The following is a 19,194-nucleotide window of genomic DNA, read 5'->3' as shown; positions in this document are numbered from 1 at the left end:
CCTAATCCAAGATCACAAAGATTTAGACCTTTTTTTCCCCTAAGAGTTTTTTAGTTTTAGCTCTTACATTTAGTTCTTTTTTTCCATTTTTGTGTTTGAATATGTTATGAGGTAGGAGGATCTCTATTCATTCTTTTGCATATGGATATCTGGTTGTCCCAGCACCATTTGCTTAAATACTGTTCTTTCCCTATTGAATTGTCTTGGCACCCTTGTCAAAAATCAGATTACCATAGATGTATAGGTTTATTTCTGGCCTCTTAATTCCATTCCATTGTTCTATATGCCATCTTTATGGGAACAACACACCATCCTAATTACTGTACCTTTGTCTTAGTTTTGAAATTGTGGTGTTTGACTCCAACTACTTTCCACCCAGATTATTTTGTCTGTACTGATCCCTTGTATTTTCATAAGAATTTTAGGATCAGCTTATTTATTTCTGCAAAAATGGCAATTGGAATTTTTATAGAGATTATATTGAATCTGTAGATCACTTTAGGTGGTATTGTCTTTTTAACAATATTAAGTCTTCCTATCCATGAATGCAAAATGTCTTTCCATTTATTTAGGTCTTTAATTTATTTCAGTGATGGTCTTGTAATTTTCAGCGTACAAGTCTTGCCCTTTTTTTTTAGGGAGAGGGAGAGAGAGATAGAAACATCAATGATGACAGAGAATCATTGATCGGCTGCCTCCTGCATGTCCCCTACTGGGGATTGAGGTTGTAACCCCTGCATGTGCCCTGACCTGTCCTGGGAATTGAACTACGCGACCTGATTCATAAGTTGATACTCAACCACTGAGCCATACCGCTGGGCAAGTCGTGCATTTTTTTTGGTTAAATTTAGTTCTAAGTATTTTTTTTTTATTGCTATTGTAAGTGGAACTATTTTCTTTTTATTATTATTATTTTGTTGTTGTTGTTAATCTTCACCCGAGGATATTTTTCCATTGATTTTTAGGGAGACTGAAAGAGAGAGGGAAAGACAGAAATATCAGTGTGAAAGAAACACATTCATTGGTTGCCTCCTGCATGAGCCCTTACCAGGGTCCTGGCCGGGGAGGAGCCTGCAACCAAGGTACGTGCCCTTGACCATAATCGAACCCAGGATCCTTTGGTCTTCAGGCCGACACTCTATCCACTAAGCCAAACTGGCTAGGGTGGAACTGTTTTCTTTAAAAAAATTTTTTTATTGTTCATTGCTATATATAGAAATAAAACTGACTTTTGTGTACTGATCTTGTATCCTTCCATCTTTTGGAACTTGTTTATAATCCCTAATTTTTTGTGGCCTTTGCATATATAGTTTCATGTTTTTCCTGTACAATCTGGATGCCTTTTATTTTTCTTGCCTAGTTGCTGGGGCTAGAACTACCAGTATGATGTTGAATAGAAGTGGTGAGAGTGAACATTCTTATCTTGTCTTGATCTTTGGGATAGCTTTCAATTTTTCAGCATTAAGTGTAATATTAGTTGTGGGGTTTTGGTAGAAGCCCCTTTTGCTAAGTGAGGAAATTCCCTTCTATTCCTATGGTGTTTTTAGTTTTTCTTGGAAGGGTGTTAGATTTTGTCAAATGCTATTTCTGTGTCTATTAAGATGATTACATGGTTTCTAACCCTTTATTCATTAATATGGTATATCTCATTGATTGTTTTTCATATGTTGAAACAGCCTTGCATTCCTGGAATAAATCTCACTAGATCATGGTGTATAATCATTTTTGTAAGCTATAAGATTTGGTTTGCTAGTATTTTTTGAGGATTTTTGCATCTGTATTTATAAGGGATATTTTTTATTTTCTGTTCATGTGATGTCTTTGATTTTGATATCATGGTAATACTGACATCATAGACTGTTAGGAATAACACTGTGAAAGACCAACCTTATTCTGATCTCTCTGGTGACAGCCAGGCTTATGGGTTTTCACCAAAAATGCTAGCTATTATTTCTGAAGGCTGTGTGGAGCTGGAGACTGTGAAATGGGATTAGAGCAATTTAAAATACCACAAAGCTCACTATCCTTACTGAGATTTTTTTTTTAATCCTCACCTGAGAAAATTTTTTTTTATTGATTTTAGAGAGAGAGGGAGGGAGAGAGAGAGAGAGATGGCTCAATTACACCCACCCTACCAGGGATCAAACCCAATATTTGAGTATGTGCCCTGACTGGGAATTGAACCCATCACCCTTTGGTGCACAAGACGATGCCAAGCCCATTGAGCCACACCAGCCAGGGCAATTTTGTCTTTCTTCTTGAATAAGCATTCCTCTGATTTCTGCCAGCCTTTGATTAACTTCCATAATTCTGAAAATTTGGATTCTGGTTATTATGTCCATTTTCTCATTGCTTTTATGTAGGAGAGAATTTTTAGAGACCCTTATCTGACATTTTTACTGATGCCTCTGCTCTACTTTACTTTTATAATATACTAGAGGCCTGGTGCACGAATTCGTGCACAGGTGGGTTCCCTTGGCCTGGCTGGCGATTGGGGCCAATCATGGCCGGTGGGGGGAGGGACTGCGGGAGGTTGGCTGTAGGAGGAGTGTACTGACCACCAGGGGGCAGCTCCTGCATTGAGCGTCTGCCCCCTGGTGGTCAGTGCACGTCATAGCAACCAGTCAACTGGTCATTGGGTTGTTCAGTCTCTTAGGGTTTTATATATATAGATTTTTATTGATCTCAGAGAGGAATAGAGAGATAGAAACATCAATAATGAGAGAGAATCATTGGTAGGCTGCCTTCTACAACTGGGTATCAAGCCCACAACCCAGGCATGTGCCCTGATTGGGAATCAAACTGTGACCTCCTACTTCATAGGTTAATGCTCAGCCACTGAGCCACATCGGCCGGGCTCTTAATTACTTTTTGAGATAAATTTTAATGAAAGTAATCCAGTTACTTTTTTGTGTGTAAAGACTTAATGCTAATTAAGTTACTCCAAACTATATTACAGATTTTTGCTAAAAATCTGTAGAAATATTTTGTTATTAATATTCTCTTACCTAGTTTTTATATTTTTACTCTTTTCCTTTTTGCAGTTGTGTCTAGTGTGTGTTAATCACAGTAGGAGATGCAGAGATGAGAATCTTCATTTTCACTTTTTCTCTTCTCTTCATCAAAGTATTCCCAAATGGACTCATTTATTATTCATTCATTTATCTATTAAACTGCTACTTCCTGAACTATTATGTGCAAGATGCTGGGCATGAATGAATAAAACAGACAAGTTTTTACATTCTAAAGTGGAACCTGATCATAGACAAACAATAAATTCCGTAATCTGTAGTAATGATAAATGCTGTGATGAAAAATAAGGCCGTTTATGAGGGTAGAGTGATAAAGGTGTCCTATTTTAAATAGGTGGTCAAGGAATGCCTCTTTGAGGACATAACATTTGAACAGAGACCCAAATAAAATGAGTGGACTGGAATAAGCTATGTAGAAAGTTTGCTGAAGAGCTCTCCAACAGAAGAAGCTTCAAATACATAGTCCAGATTCTAATTTATTATATACTAGTGGCCCGGTGCACGGATTTGTGCACATTAAAAGGAAATTAATTAGAAGAAATATTTCAATATCGCTATTCACCCTTTCTCTATAATAGAAGTGTCAACCAAATCACGATCAACAATGACAAATCAAAACACATGCATACGATTGGCGCCAGCGAGAGCTTTATGTGTATCGTGCATGCACAAGTCAACTTAGCCTTTTACATATATAGAATAAACTTGCTTAATTAGACCTGCTTTCTGATTTAGCTAAACTTTTTTCAGCCCAGTGAAGCATCCCAACTTCTCTTTCAGGTAATGGTCAGCAACACAGCAGTAAAAATCAACACGAAGCAAATTATTATTGTAAATCACACAGGGAGAACAAAGGGTAAAATATTTAACTGCAGCAGTGTTTGACTATATTCTGCACAGTGAGAAAACCTGAAGTCATTTTCAAGGTCCACCATTTCTTACTTCTTTTCAGTTGGGTAAAGTTTCTAAGCTTTCTAAATGTCCATTTTCTGGATAATGAAAAGAAAATAGGATTCCACTGAGTCTCCTATCTACCTACTCCAGGACTTCTGGGAGGATCAAATGAGATGAGGCACCAGAAAACGCTTCACAGACATTTGATTAAAGTGTAAAATGTTTCCACCTGGCTATAAAACAAGTCATGTTCCTGGGCTGAAGAAACTGCAAGGTGGCTAGTTGCTAGGGAGAGGAAGCTGAGTGTTGCTATGTGACATCATTACCCGGATGGATACTTAGCATATTAGCCTTTTATATATGTAGATTATATATTATATATGCATGGTATTTTATGTATTTATATAGTACATGTAGCATTAAAATAGTGCTTTAAAATATTTTTCTAAAAAGTGATATGGAAATTTTGGACTGGAACACGCAGTGTTCCCCTGGGCAGGATGGCTTGTCCCAGGCTCTTTGTCCATCGGAGTTGAAGAATGAAACCACGGATGGAATATGGTATAGTAAAGGTGGAAATTTATTGAACAAGTACAGACTCCCACGTGTGGAGGGGGAAAGAATCTCACAGCACAGATTCCCATGTGGGTAGGGGGACAGAGTCCCACCGAGTTCCTTTTTCCCAGGTTTATAAAGGCTGCAGTTTTTGTGCCTCGATATCCCCTCTGATTGGCCACTATCCCCCTTTGATTTGGTCACTATAGCTACTCCTAAGCTCAAAGGTCAAACCTTACATGGGACGTGTGAGGCCCTCCTTTATTTTGTAAATATAGACCTTTTGCTAATATAGTTCCCTTATCTTTTGGAAATGTAACTGCTCCCTCTCCCAACTTCCTTGTCTTATGGAAATGTAACTTCTGCCTCTCCCTTGTCTTATGGAAATGTAACTTTTTGCCTCCCCCAACCCCCTTATCTTATGGAAATGTAACTTTTTGCAGCTCCAAAGCCTGTGCTTTTTCCATAGACACCCTTAATTTTAAAAATTCCCTAAACCTGCCTGTTTTACCCCTAAAAATTCCTATTTCAAAAGTAATTTAAAAATTTTTTGTGGTTTTATAACTTTGGGTCAGTTCGATAACTGCTAGACTGTATTTTTATTCTAATATCTTTATATTGTTTTTCCTTTTATATTTTAAGTTAAATACAGTCAAACCTCGACAGAAAAAATGTCTTGGTAGTTAAACCAAACTTCTGTGTTTGGAACTGACAATCCTGTCTTGCTGATACCTCAGCATGACAAAAAGCATCTCTCAGGCCACAAAGGAGGGAATGCTTTTGTTGCTGGGGAAGTCAACAGTTAGCATAATTTTAAAACATAAAGAAGCCATCAAGAGTTTGAAAAAAACAATGATCACAGGCAGTTATACACAGGTAGAAAAACTGTTGTTGATTTGGATAAAGGAAAAACTGCCACGTGACAGCATTTTGGAGGCAGTGATATGAACAAGCAAAGATGCTTCAAGCGGACCTGAAAGATATCCCTGGACCCAGTGCTGAAAGTGATTCCTTTAAGACTTGTAGGGAATGGTATGATAAATTTAAGAAAAAAAAGTGTTTATTTATAAAACAGTACATTAGACATGTACTATATATAAGAAAGGTTAAAATGAAATCATTTGTAGGTATAGAATGGATTAATTCAATTTACATTCTTTCTAAGGGAAAAAATAATTCGCTTTTCGAACAAATCACTTCTTGAACAGCCTTCTGGAACTAAGTTCAAGAAATGAGGTCCCACTGTACAAATTAATGTCCCCATAAATATGATAAATATAATAAATATAACTTGAGGATTTTACATTTAATTGAAATACATTGTGATTATTCTTCAAATTATTGTTTACATAAATGTATGTAAACTATTTGCATTATGTGGAATTCTAATTACTTTTCTTGTGAGTGTGTCTCAATAAAGGTTTAATGTTGATAACTGTCTACTCAATTTTTCTTTTCCTCCTTTTTGCAAAATTGTTTTCTTTCCTCTTTTCCTTCCCTCCCTTACCTTTCCTTTTCCTGCCCCCTTTCTTTTCTTCTCTCTGTTTCTGCTCTTCCCTTCCTATTCTAGCTTTGTCCCTTCCTCCTTTGCTCTCATTCTATCCCTTTTCCTGCCTCCCATTCCCTTCCCCTACTTCTTTCCTCAACATTTCTTATTTTTTGTCCTTTCTCTCTCCTTCCCTCTTTTCTTTATTCTTCTTTCCTTTTTCACTTTCTTCCTTCATCTTCTAATTCATCCTTTTCATTTCCCCTACCATTTCCCCAATTTATCCTTAACATTAATACTAAAATAGCATCCTAATTTGTCTCTTAATAAGCCACTGACATTTTAATCTTCCTAATGCGCAGTTCTTACTAGATCACTACTATCTGCTCAAAACCTTCCTGTAATTGGTTGCCCTTTGTCTACCAGTTTAATTCCATAGTCTTCAATACCGCTCAGATTATGGCACCAACCTGCTTCTAGAGTTCAGTTAAGCTCCATTATCTCCTTCACTTCTAGCAGAATTGTTCTATTGAGAGAAGAGACACATTCCTTGTTCTCTGTCTCCATGTCATTTCTCCTATTATTTCCTTTGCCTCGAATACCAGGTGTACCAGTTAATAATGCAGATTTTTTTCAATAGATGGAGTTACACATATGCTGATATATATGTGATTTGATATGTATGCTATTTAATTGTATTGACAGCAAGCTTCAAAACTATAGTAATGAGTAACTATAAATTTTGTGAAGGTGTTAACATCATAGATATTTTTATATTTAAAAATTTCGAATTTCGTGCCAAAAATGGAGCATTAGCGGGAAGTTATAATTCATTACCTTATTTTGAAGAAAAGTGCTGCTGAAAGTTATCGTATACTTTGGGAAGCTTATGGTAAACATATTCCATCTCAAGATACCTGTGAACGCTGGTTTAAATGCTTTAAAAGTGATGATTTTGATATGAAAGACAAAGAACGTCCAGGTCAACCAAAAAAGTTTGAAGACCAACAATTACAAGCACTATTGGATGAAGATGCGTGTCAAACGCAAAAACAACTTGCAGAAAGATTACATGTTGCTCAGCAAACAATTTTCGATTGTTTACAAGCAACAGGAAAGATTTTAAAGGAAGGAAAATGGGTGCCACATCAACTGAACGAAAGACAAATGGAAAACAGAAAAGTCATCAGTAAAATGTTGATTCAGGGGCACAAAAGAAAGTCTTTTTTGCATCGAATTGTGACTGGCAATGAAAAGTGGATGTATTTTGAGAATCCCAAATGCACAAAATCATGGGTTGATCCAGGTCAACCATCAACATCGACTGCAAGGCCAGATCGCTTTGGAAAGAAGACAATGCTCTGTGTTTGGTGGGATCAGGAAGGTGTGGTGTATTATGAGCTTCTAAAATCAGGTGAAACCGTTAATACTGATCGCTACTGACAACAAATAATCAATTTGAACCATGCTTTGATCGTGAAACGATCAGAATGTGCCAGAAGACACAGGAAAGTAATTTTGCTTCATGATAACGCACCATCACACACTTCAAAACCAGTTAAAGACACGTTAAAAGATCTTGCCTGGGAAATATTAACCCACCCGCTGTATTCACGAGACCTTGCTCCTTCAGATTACCACTTGTTCTGATTGATGGCACACGCACTTTCTGAGCAGCACTTCAAAACGAATGAAGCAGTGGAAAATTGGGTCTCTGAATGGTTTGCCTCAAAACAAGAGAAGTTCTATTGGGACGGTAGCCACAAAATACCTGAAAGAGGGGGGAAATGTGTAGCTAGCGATGGACATTACTTTGAATGAAGCACTTTTGATGTTTCTCTTGAAATTATCGTGTTTTTTCTGATTACAAAATCCGCATTATTAACCGGTACACCTGGTCCATAGCCTCTTATTCTGCGCATTGGAAATGTATTATCCTTCAAGGCTCAGTTAGATGCCCCCTTTCCTTTTTCTTACTGTTGTTACCTGTGAGTATCTCTTCTTCTCTAGTCTAGATTATAGGTCTTCAAGATCAGGATTTTCATCTTTTTAGAATTATGTTAATTTTTATTATGGTACCTTGAAATAGTAAATATTTGGTAAATGTAATTGGTGTGCAGTGAGTTTTTTAATTTATCAAAATTTCTATTTTCTTGTCTCTAGTTAAAGAAGAATGTAAGAGCTCTAAAACTGAGAGTTGGTCACAAAAAATGTCAAATAATCAGGTAAGCTTTCTTAAAATGAAATACATAATAGCCAGTTTCTTATTGCAATTGGTGGCTTTGTGGTATATGACTGAATTTAGCAGCCAAATTTCCTGTCAAATTCATAAGTTATGTGGCAAGAGGGTGCTTAACTATAACCTGAGAATCACTGGATAGTAGGTTGAACATCTAGAGTTCAGGATTTGGAACTAGAAATACCTGAAATCTTAATAGTTGGGTGGCTGGAGCAATTCACTACCTCTCTCAGCCTCGAGGTCTTCATCTTTAAAAAGTAGATAAAAATAGATCACTTGTCTCTCTCAACACATATCATCTAAACATACCTACATACATAAATGCACGTATGTATACATAAGTATAAATGTGCAAAGTATGTGTACATATACAACAAAAATATGTGGATCAACATAGTAAAGTTACTGGTTAATTCTGCCAAATTAGGTTGCAGAGGGGAACTGAAGTTTGTTTTATTTTATGTAGTCTCTGCTGTTTGATATGAAGTATGTATATATTTTATAATCAAAGTATAACAAATTTTAATCTAAAAAAGTCAATATGTGGCCTGATGATGTGCATATGTTCTGTATGTATATTATATTCTAATACAGACTTTGAAAAAATTAGATTTCTTATAACTACTAAACTAGAGGCCCAGTGCACGAAATTCGTGCACGGGTGGGGTCCCTCAGCACTGTCAGCACCCTCTCCAATCAGGGACCCCTCAGGGGATGTCCAACTGCTGGTAGTCGGACATCCCTCTCGCAATCCGGGACCGCTGGCTCCTAACTGCTCACCTGCCTGCCTGCCTGATCGCCCCTTAACTGCCCCCCTGCCAGCCTGGTCACCCCCCAACTGCCCCCCTGCCAGCCTGGTCGCCCCCTAACTGTCCAGAAGGAAGTCGGACGTCCGGAAGATGTCCGGTCACCCTGTCTAATTAGCATATTATCCTTTTATTAGTATAGGTGATATCTTAGCAGAATATTTGTCTTTGGTACATAATAGGTTCTTAGTAAATAGAATTCATTAATAGTTAGATATCAGTAAAATGATTTAATTATATGACTTTTAAGACCCTGTTCTGCAACTCTTATGCTATGATTTCCTTTATTCTAGAAAAGGGTTTATAAATGTTTCATGCCATGGATTTTTGGTGAAGCCTATGGACTCTCCTAAAATCCTATCTAATAAAAGAGTGATATGCAAATTGACCATCACTCCAAGACACGAGATGGCCGCCCCCATGTGTACATAAAATGGCCACCACAAGATGGCCTGCAGGGGAGGGCAGTTGTGTGCAGTTAGGGGTGACCAGGCCAGCAGAGGAGGGAAGTTGGGGGAGACTAGGCCAGGAAGGGAGGGCAGTTGGTGGGGGACCCAGGCCTGCAGGGGAGGGCAGTTGGGGGGGACCAGTACTGCAGAGGAAGGTAGTTGGGGGGGCATGCCTACAGGGGAGAGCAGTTGGGGGGGACCAGGTCTGCAGTGGAAGGCAGTTGGGGGGGACCCAGGCCTGCAGGGGAGGGCAATTGGGGGGGTCCCAGGCCTGCAGGGGAGGGCAGTTGAGGGGGGACCAGACCTGCAGGGGAGGGCAGTTAGAGGTGACCAGGCCTACAGGGGAGGGCAGTTAGAGGCAATCGGGCCGGCCGGGGAGCAGTTAGGCGTCGATCAGGCTGGCAGGGGAGTGGTTAGGGGGTGATCAGGCTGGAAGGCAGAAGCAGTTAGGGGCAATCAGGCAGAGGCAGGCGAGCAGTTGGGAGCCAGCAGTCCTGGATTGTGAGAGGGATGTCCGACTGCCCATTTAGGCCCAATCCCACTTGCCCGTTTAGGCCCGAGATCGGGCCTATACGGGCAGTCAGACATCCCTCAAGGGGTCCCAGATTGGAGAGGGTGCAGGCTGGGCTGAGGGACACCCCCCCATGCACAAATTTCGTGCACCAGGCCTCTAGTAATGTGTTAAATCTAAAATAGAGTACATTCAATGTAAAACAAAACCAGTTATGTTGAAATGGAATTAGAATCACCCCTATTGTGGTTTACTGCCTATATTCATAATTGAAGGAAATTCTAAATTCCTATTTAGAAAATAGTTAACGAAGATAAAGATGTAATTTTTTTCCCTCATCCAAGTTGACAGGCCCCCTTTTTTTCTTATGATGTAAAAGGGAGAATACCACATTTTAAAAAGTTTACAGTGATTTATTTAGAGCACTAGTAATGAGTAACTATGAAATTTATTTGCACAAAGAGCTCACTCATACTCTTTTGTAGACATTTGGACAGCCTGGCAAATGTAATACTAAGCTACTGAAGAGAAATGAAAGTATGGAAGTCTCAGAAAATCAAAAGGTTAGGACTGGTTATCCAAATGCTGTTGATAAGGTAACAGGCCATTGATTCAATTGATCTTCCCACACTCTAGCACAGTTAGATGATTGATAAAAATTATAAATCATTTTTGTACATACAACTCGTAGCTTTTTCTTTGTCCTTGTACTTTCATCTTCATGCACAAAATATTATTCTTTTAGCCTAACGCTGGATTTGAGGACTTTTTAGCATCCTTGAATATCTCCAAATCAAATGAAGCACAGTCATTTCATCATGAAGAGCCTCCCAGTGAAGAACATTTGTCACCACAGTCATTTGCTATGGTTCGTATTTTGTAGGAACTTTTGTACTATGGTAATTTCACCATCATTGGCCATGAATACCCACCCCCTGCAACCAATTAAACCCTTTTCTCTCATCTAGTGTGTTGCATCTTTCTTATCATCCCATGAGAAAAACCAGGCTGTCCTGGGCAATTAAGCCATTTTTTTGTTTTTTCTCGTTAGACCATACATAGCTCCCTTGCGTTTTAAACATTACTACTAAGCAGTTTGGTCAAAATTTATGCTGGAAAATGTTGGGGTTTTTTTGTTGTTGTTGTTTTGTGGGGTTTTTTTTCAACTTCAGACTATTGATTTTCCTTATTCTCTATCTCAGTGAAGTTATTAATTCTTTTTTAATTTAATAAATTTTTATTGTTCAGATTATTACAATTGTTCCTCTTTTTTCCCCCCATAGCTCCCCTCCACCTGGTTCCCACCCCACCCTCTGCCCTTACCTCCCCCCCACTGTCCTCATCCATAGGTGTACGATTTTTGTCCAGTCTCTTCCTGCATCCCCCACACCCTTTTCCCCCTTAGAATTGTCAGTCCACTCCCTTTCTATACCCGATTCTATTATATTCACCAGTTTATGCTGTTCATCAGATTTTTTATTCACTTGATTTTTAGATTCACTTGTTGATAGACATTTATTTGTTGTTCATAATTTTTATCTTTACCTTTTTCTTCTTCTTCCTCTTGTTAAAGAATACCTTTCAGCATTTCATATAATACTGGTTTGGTGGTGATGAACTCCTTTAGCTTTTTCTTATCTGTGAAGCTCTTTATCTGACCTTCAATTCTGAATGATAGCTTTGCTGGGTAGAGTAATCTTGGTTGTAGGTTCTTGCTATTCATCTCTTTAAATATTTCTTGCCACTCCCGACTGGCCTGCATAGTTTCTGTTAAGAAATCAGCTGACAGTCGTATGGGTGCTCCCTTGTAGGTAATTAACTGTTTTTCTCTTGCTGCTTTTAATATTCTCTCTTTGTCTTTTGCTCTTGGCATTTTAATTATGATGTGTCTTGGTGTGGTCCTCTTTGGATTCCTTTTGTTTGGGGTTCTGTGTGCTTCCTGGACTTGTAAGTCTATTTCTTTCACCAGGTGGGGGAAGTTTTCACTCATTATTTCTTCAAATAGGTTTTCAGTATCTTGCTCTCTCTCTTCTTCTGGCACCCCCATAATTTGGATGTTGGTACGCTTGAGGTTGTCCCAGAGGCTCCTTATACTATCGTCAAATTTTTGGATTCTTTTTGCTTTTTACTTTTCCAGTTGGGTGTTTTTTGCTTCTTTGTATTTCAAATCTTTGCCTTGATTCTTGCGGTCCTCTAGTCTGCTGTTAGGTCTCTGTATAATATTTTTTATTTCAGTCAGTGTATGTTTAATTTCTAGTTGGTCCTTTTTCATATCCTCGAGGGTCTCGCTAAATTTATTGGCCTTTTCTAGGAAATTCTTGAAAAGCCTTATAACCGTGATTTTGAACTCTATATCCAGTCGTTTGTTTTCCTCCATTTCTTTCGTTTGTGATCTGTTTCTTTGTCTCTGCATTTTTGCTACTTCCCTGAGTTGGTAGAGTAGCTTTGTATGGTAAGTGTCCTATATGGCCCAGTGGGTCGGCCTCCCCAGTTAACCTGAGGTGGACACTCTTGGTGCACCCCTTTGTGGGCTGTGTGCACAGTCTTGTTGTAGTCAAGTCTTGATTGTTATTGGTATCACTGGGAGGAATTGACCTCCAGGCCAATTGGCTCTGAGGATCAGCTGTGTCTACACCAGGAGAACTTCTTTGCTGGAGACACCCTTATGAGGCAAGACTTGCAAAATTGCAAAAGGCTCTGTGCTCAGTTTGGATGGGGCGGAGTCTCAGGGCAGAGCAGACGGCCTTGGCTTCCCATCAGCCCTGCCCTATGAGGCCTCTGGGTCTCAGTGTCCCTCGGTAATCGCTGCAAGCACCTCTGAGAGAAAGCCTCCCTCAAGTTTCACCCACTGCCAGACAGTCCAGTTTCTCCCAGAATGAGTCTGGGTTCCTAGAGTCCTGCCCAGAACTGGAGTTCAGCGCAGTCAGGAGCTTCCGTCTCCCTCCCGCTTGAGAAAGCCAGCCACGCACTCAGCAGTCAGTCCTCTCCGTGCATGCGCCTCTAGACCTCTGCCTTTCGCAGCTCCCCTGAGTCTCAGTGTGCTTTTCTCTTTTCTGACGGTCCTGATTCCCCCTGAATGAGTCTGGGTTCCCAGAGTATGGCCCGGAACTGGAGTTCAGTGCAGTCGAGAGCTTCTGTCTCCCTCCAGCTTGAGAAAGCCAGCTACGCACTCAGCCACCAGTCCTCTCCGCGCGCACGTCTCCGTACCTCAGCCTTTTACAGCTCCTCTGAGTCTCAATGTGCTTTTCTCTTTTCTTCTAGTTGTAGAATTTCCACTCAACCAGCTTTCCTGTGGTTCTGGATGATGTCCATTTTGTCTTTTAGTTGTAGTTTTGAAATTGTTGTGCGAGGCAGCAGTTTAGGTGTTTACCTGTGCCGCCATCTTGGTTTCTCCTCTTGTTTTAATTTTTAACAATGTAACTCATTAAAAGAAGGAACATTAAGCTCTGTAATTCTGTTAACTTTTCTCCTGCTACCCTCACCATCTCTATATCACTCATTTTTAAAACAGAAGGGAACACGGATGCTTAAAGAAATTCTGAAAATTGATGGCTCTGGCACTGTGGACCATAAGAATGAAATGAAGCAGTTTAGTAATGAAGTCATTGTTTCCTGTAACAGAAGAGATGAATATGGACCTTCCTCACAGCCTAAACAAAATGAGAAATTAAGTAAGTAAACTAAGTACAACTACTAATAACCAGTTTCATTTCAGAAATTCAGATTATTTTTTACCATGTGCTTTTTAAAGGTAAAACTATTTTTATTTTTAAAGGGATATAATTAAAAGTAACAAGAGTGTAATTTTTATGTTTATATCATTTATATAATAACCATGTAGCCAATAGTAGATATATAGTTCTTAAATGTCTATTGTGTATACTGAGAAATTGTACAGACACTCCTACAGATCTCAAGCCTAGAAAGGATTTCACATTCTAGCCTTTTTCCCCCCAGCAATTTAAGAATGATTATGTAACTTAAATATATCACTTAACTTTTCTAAAATTCTTTTTTTCTATTTACAGAATGAGAATAACATTTTAAACTACTGTTGTGAGGATTATATGGCACATATAAAGCAGTTAGCACTGTGTCTAGCACATTGTAGGTGCCAAAAATTAATGTTAGTATTATGTTAAAATAATGAGACCAACATAAAAATAAAAGAAGCTATTAAATCATTAAAAATACTTAATGGAGGCAGACATTGGAAAGGGGTTACTTACTTGAAATCTACAAAGCCTGTAGCACAACATCTGGCAGGGAGCTGGATTTCAGTAACTATCCATCATTGCTCCTGCTTCTTATTTCCTCTATACTTTAGTATTTTGTCTATATAATTATCTGCAAATAATTACATAGAAAGAATCACTAAGGCAAAAGTTGGTGGGATAGAAGTTTCTCAGAGAGCTAGAAAACATTTTGAAATAAACATATCTGAATTTATTAAGGTACAAAATATGGAAGAATACCAGAGCCTTCCTCCATTTATACTCCAATTAATATTGGGATAAATAATATTCCAATAACTATTAGGAAACTAATTATTTAATATAGTGACAGACATGCTCTTGAAATAGAGCAAAATATAAATTTAAAACAAAATCGGATAAAGATGGTCCCACTGCCAAAAACAAGTAACTTTTTCTTTGTTTCAGTACTGAATAAAAACATATACCTGAGAGTCAAGAGCTCAGAATCCAGCCTATGTTGCAGAACTAACACCATCGGTGGCTTCGGGCAAGCCACTTCACCTCTTTTTAGTCTAAGATAGGAAGAGGTTTAGATTCATTCTTCACTGAGATATGCTCTTGTTCTATTAGTGAGTTTATTGATCATAAAGAATGTGAACTTTTATAATTTTAAAGTTATTTTCTACATTAAAGCTCTTTAAAGACTTAGTTTCAGAAAAAATAATTCTAAGAAGCATCATTTGAAGCAACAAAAACGTTCACCTATTGTATCTTAGAGTGTAAGATGAGTTTCTAAGAAAACTAAAGCCAAAGCCTCAAAACTTAAGAATTAATTGTAAATCAGCTCAAGAGAGCCATTTGCTTGTTTAAATTTTGCCTGTAACATAACTATATAGTCAATCTCTCAAGATGTTCATTTTTGGCTGTCAGGTACTTACTGTATTTTAAAATCTTTATTTTAATCATATATCATTAATCAGTTATAATCACCTAAAAAATCTTTACTGAACTCTTAGTAATTTTAGGCAGTACTGAATAGTTCTTACATTTGCTTCATGGGAGATTCCCCTTTTAACAACTTTTTGCTCTTATTCTATGAAACCTTGTAATAATTGCCTAATTTGAGATATCATTTAATACAGCTATGTCCTATTCTCTTTTTTGGTAGCATCTTATGTGAACAAGCCTCAAAGTGCTAGTGAGTACCATCATGTTCAGTCCATAAACAATGTATGCTGGCCTGCTTCAAGCCAGATCCCTCCTTTGTCCACACCAGTAACTGAACTCTCGAGAATTTGTTCCATTATTGGAATGCCACAACCAGATTTCTCCTTTCTTAGAACACCACAGGTATAGTATACTACTGTTCCGTTTAAATATGTTCTTTAACACTGAGCTTAAATAAATTGACTGAAAGTCTTTGGCTAGAAAAAGACATTTTTTTAATTAACTCACCGTAATGCCTAGTCAGGGTCAGACCAAATGATTTTTCAGGCTTTATTCAACCCACAGGCCTGAATCTGGTCTAAAGAATCTTGGTTCAAACTTTTTGATCTTAGAAACTCCCCACTTTTGGGGGTGGACCTCAAAGAACTTTTGTTTACTTGTGTTATATCCATATTTACTGTACTAGAAATTAAAACTAAAAAGTTTTTAAATGTTTATTTAAAAATAAGTTTTCAAAAAATTTTAGTAAATGGTCTTGCTTCACATTTTTGCAAATCTTTTCCATGTCTAGCTTAATAGATTAAGCTAGATTCTCCTATCTTCTTACTCTCAATCTCTTGTGATACATTGTTTTGGATGAAATCTATCAAGTAAACCTGGCCTCACACAGATAGTTGAAAAATGGAGCCGGTGTGGTTCAAGGGGAAGACGGGGAGCGGTGCCAAGGTTTGATTCCCAGTCAGGGCACATGCCCAGGTTGCAGGCTCAATCCCCAGTAGGGGTGTGCAGTAGGTAGCCTATCGATGATTCTCATCATTGATGTTGTTGCAGAAATTACCAGGCAACTGGAAAACACACAATGGGCACTTGGAAGATTCAGGAAAATCCCTTTATTTGCAGATGCACTAGTGTGGTGACTCAGAGGAGTCAGTCTCTAAAGCCTGAGCGTTGAATGTGGGGGGAGCTTTCCCTTTTATCCCCTGAGTTTCTTTGTCTCTATGGACCAGGCTTCCAGACTTTTCGCTGGCTTTGCAGCCCCCCGTGGGTTGGAATGGGGGAAGTGAGATTATACCCAAAGGCCTGGCCTGGGTGGTGCCATCGCTGCCAACCCCCTCTGGGGGTTATGTATGGTTCATGGTTTATGGCCTCTGTACAATGGAAGTATTCTGGGAAACAGGTTCTGCAAGGCTGGACAAGCATTAACAATAAAAATGGGGCTTAATTATACTAGCAAGAATATGTGTCAGAATACTGGTTACTGGCACAGATTCAGATTGCTAGCCCCCCAGTTGTCATGTTTCCCCTCATTCCCCCCTCTTGATCCTCAAGCTGATTTTCAGCCTTGGGGATTCAATTGAAGACTCATTGCTAGGGAGTAGGGTATTCAGCAGCTCAAGTCTTTTTCATTTTCATTACCTAAGAGATTGTAATGGCAGTCCAGAGATCTATTCCTACTCATCGCGGCCTAGAGTGCATGGGGGAGTTGGGCAGGAACACAGAGGTGCCCTCGCTGCTCCCCTTCCACTCTGACCAACAGCCAGTAATGGCAGAGTATGGGCCTGATGCTCCAGTGCCATCCATTTTTAGGGCTACCAAGAAAGATAGCAGGCTTTCTCCATGGCACTCTTGTTGGCTTCAAGTCTTCAGAGTCCAGACATGACCCTTTTAAACATGACACTCTAGTCAAAGTTTTCGGTCAATAAAACCACCATTAGAAACCAGTCTTACTGAATTTATGCAAAGAAATGCATTGCCATGATTCATTCATTAAGAATTGCCAAATTTCAGAGGGATCGTATAGGAAGAAAAATACACTAACTTGCTTTAAGATCTTCTGATTTTTCTTGCCAGTCCTTTCCATGGACTGTTCAGAAGATATCGTATTTTTTCAAATGTATTACAACAAAACAGTAACTGTCTCCAAATGACAAGAAGAAATTTAAAATTACATGATTATGGATTTCATTATAATACACATGACATGGAATGTTGTCCTTTCTGCAAAACCCAACATTTTATATTATAATCAATAACGGTTAGTTATAACTGTATTTGACAAAGGTTCCTATGTACCTTAAGTATAAAATTTTCCTTCATAAGAGAGAAAACAAACATTTGAGGCATTTCAGAGCCTATTGGGATACTCTAAAGCCAATTCTAGGTCAAGAGAAAGTTTCTTAAAATTCAAACCCTTGAAGGATTGTCAAACTTGATTTTACCAAAAGACCGTATATCCAAGTGTATTAGACACAAACATAGGCTAGCAAACTTCAGTTCCCATTATTAAAAGATGGCTTTTTTTTATTTGTAAATACCTGATTAATATAACATAACCATCCTATCTAATAAAGAGGGAATATGCAAATTGACCATCACACCATCACAAAGCTGGAAGCGCCCAGTACCCCCAGCCCTGCTGGAGTCCCTCAGTCCTTTCAGCCCTGCCAGGGGAGGAGAGGCAGTGGCAGGCGCGCGGAGCGGCCAGATCCACCCTCAGCCACCCAGGGCCAGCCCGAGGTACAGGCAAGCCTCGGATGGCAGCTGCCCAGCCACCCAGGGCCACCAGAAGCTCAGGTAACCAGGGCCAGCTGAGGCTTGCGCTGCTGGCAGTGCCAGCAGCAGATGTGTGATGGGGGTATCACCTTCCACTGATTACCAGGTCACCTCCCTCCCCTGAGGGTTCCCGGACTGTGAGAGGGGGCAGGCCGGGCTGAGGGATCCCCCCTCCAGTGCATGAATTTTCATGCACCAGGCCTCTAGTTTTACTAGAAAAGAACTAACCAAAATAAGGCTAATTTGTAACTTCATTTGTTCTTGGATGTGGACAGCAAATGACACTAATTGGATTTCTGCTATCAGTCTCCCTGAGTACATTGACATAAGCTATTTACCCTCTGTTTAGGGAGGCAACATGCAAATCATTTACTCTTAAGTGTCCTTGGTTTAGGGAAGATAGAATTTACTAGCTGGCTTCAAACTGCTTGGCATCTGGATTTTCTAGATGGTTGCAAATTGCTGTTTTACTATTTCAGTTTTCCTGTTCTGCTTGTCCTGGCTTACTAGCCTGTGTCATTTATTCAATTTCCTTTTAACATTTTTTCTTACAAAATTTCTGTAACTTTCACAGACATTCTTGCAACTTTCACAGACATTCTTACAACTTTAACTTTCTTTTTCCTTCAAAAATGCATGTCCATGCCTATGCTTTCTCTATTACATTAAAGCCATATTTTCTTTCCATTAGTTAAAATTCTTAATCTTAATTTTTAGGTGACATGTAAGTAATTAACAATCCTCAGATTAGCAATACATTCATATTTTAAAAGAGATTTCAAATAAAATACAAGACTTATTCATTAACAAATTCAACTTCATCCTCTAGATTCTCTAGAGGAGGCAAACACAGATTAATTAATGTTTGAGTATCCTGTTATTTCAAAATATTTAGATGTTTATCATTTAACCTGGCTCTAAAGCCTTTAAGTTATCAAAGACTTTGGAAAATTATGTATGTGAGGCTGGAGAAAAGGGTGGGGAGAGAAGGGAGTAGGCCCTGCAGTCTGTTCCCAGACCTCTAGCTGCTTGGATTCAAAACTGCCACATTTTTCCTTAGAGATAACATACTAAAGTTTGGGTGATAATGAATTCAGCTTCTGATAATAGTCGAACTGTTAAGTAAAGAAACTGTTCCATGGGAAGGGGATGAGAATGTGGCCTCAGGATCTAAAGGCTCAGTGAGGTGTCCCTTCCTTTTTCTCTGTGACCCATATGCTTCCCCTCTTTTGGGTTGTCTGTACTGTTGTGGCTTCTGTTTCTGGCCCTCTGGGCCAGCCCTTACCTGGGCCACTTGTTCTATAGT

The 19,194-nt window shown here is 39.0% G+C and overlaps 1 protein-coding gene across 4 annotated transcripts in view; it reads left to right on the top strand.

Moving 5' to 3' along the window:
- XRN1 (5'-3' exoribonuclease 1) overlaps positions 1 to 19,194 on the top strand; it is a 218,960-nt gene that overhangs the window by 184,820 nt on the left and 14,946 nt on the right. For 2 of the 4 annotated variants that reach the window (XM_080657184.1, XM_080657182.1), the window contains 5 exons: positions 8,131 to 8,192; positions 10,458 to 10,568; positions 10,718 to 10,840; positions 13,484 to 13,643; positions 15,337 to 15,518. In XM_080657184.1, the coding sequence (XP_080513310.1) occupies positions 8,131 to 8,192; positions 10,458 to 10,568; positions 10,718 to 10,840; positions 13,484 to 13,643; positions 15,337 to 15,518 (638 nt within the window). The remainder of the gene's footprint in view (positions 1 to 8,130; positions 8,193 to 10,457; positions 10,569 to 10,717; positions 10,841 to 13,483; positions 13,644 to 15,336; positions 15,519 to 19,194) is intronic. The other 2 variants (XM_080657183.1, XM_080657185.1) reach the window with 2 other exon arrangements.

The sequence above is a fragment of the Plecotus auritus genome (assembly GCF_963455305.1).
Source record: "Plecotus auritus genome assembly, chromosome: 2".
NCBI lineage: Eukaryota > Metazoa > Chordata > Mammalia > Chiroptera > Vespertilionidae > Plecotus > Plecotus auritus.
The sequence above is the reverse complement of the archived record's forward strand: the minus strand, read 5'-3'. Positions and strand labels throughout refer to the sequence as shown.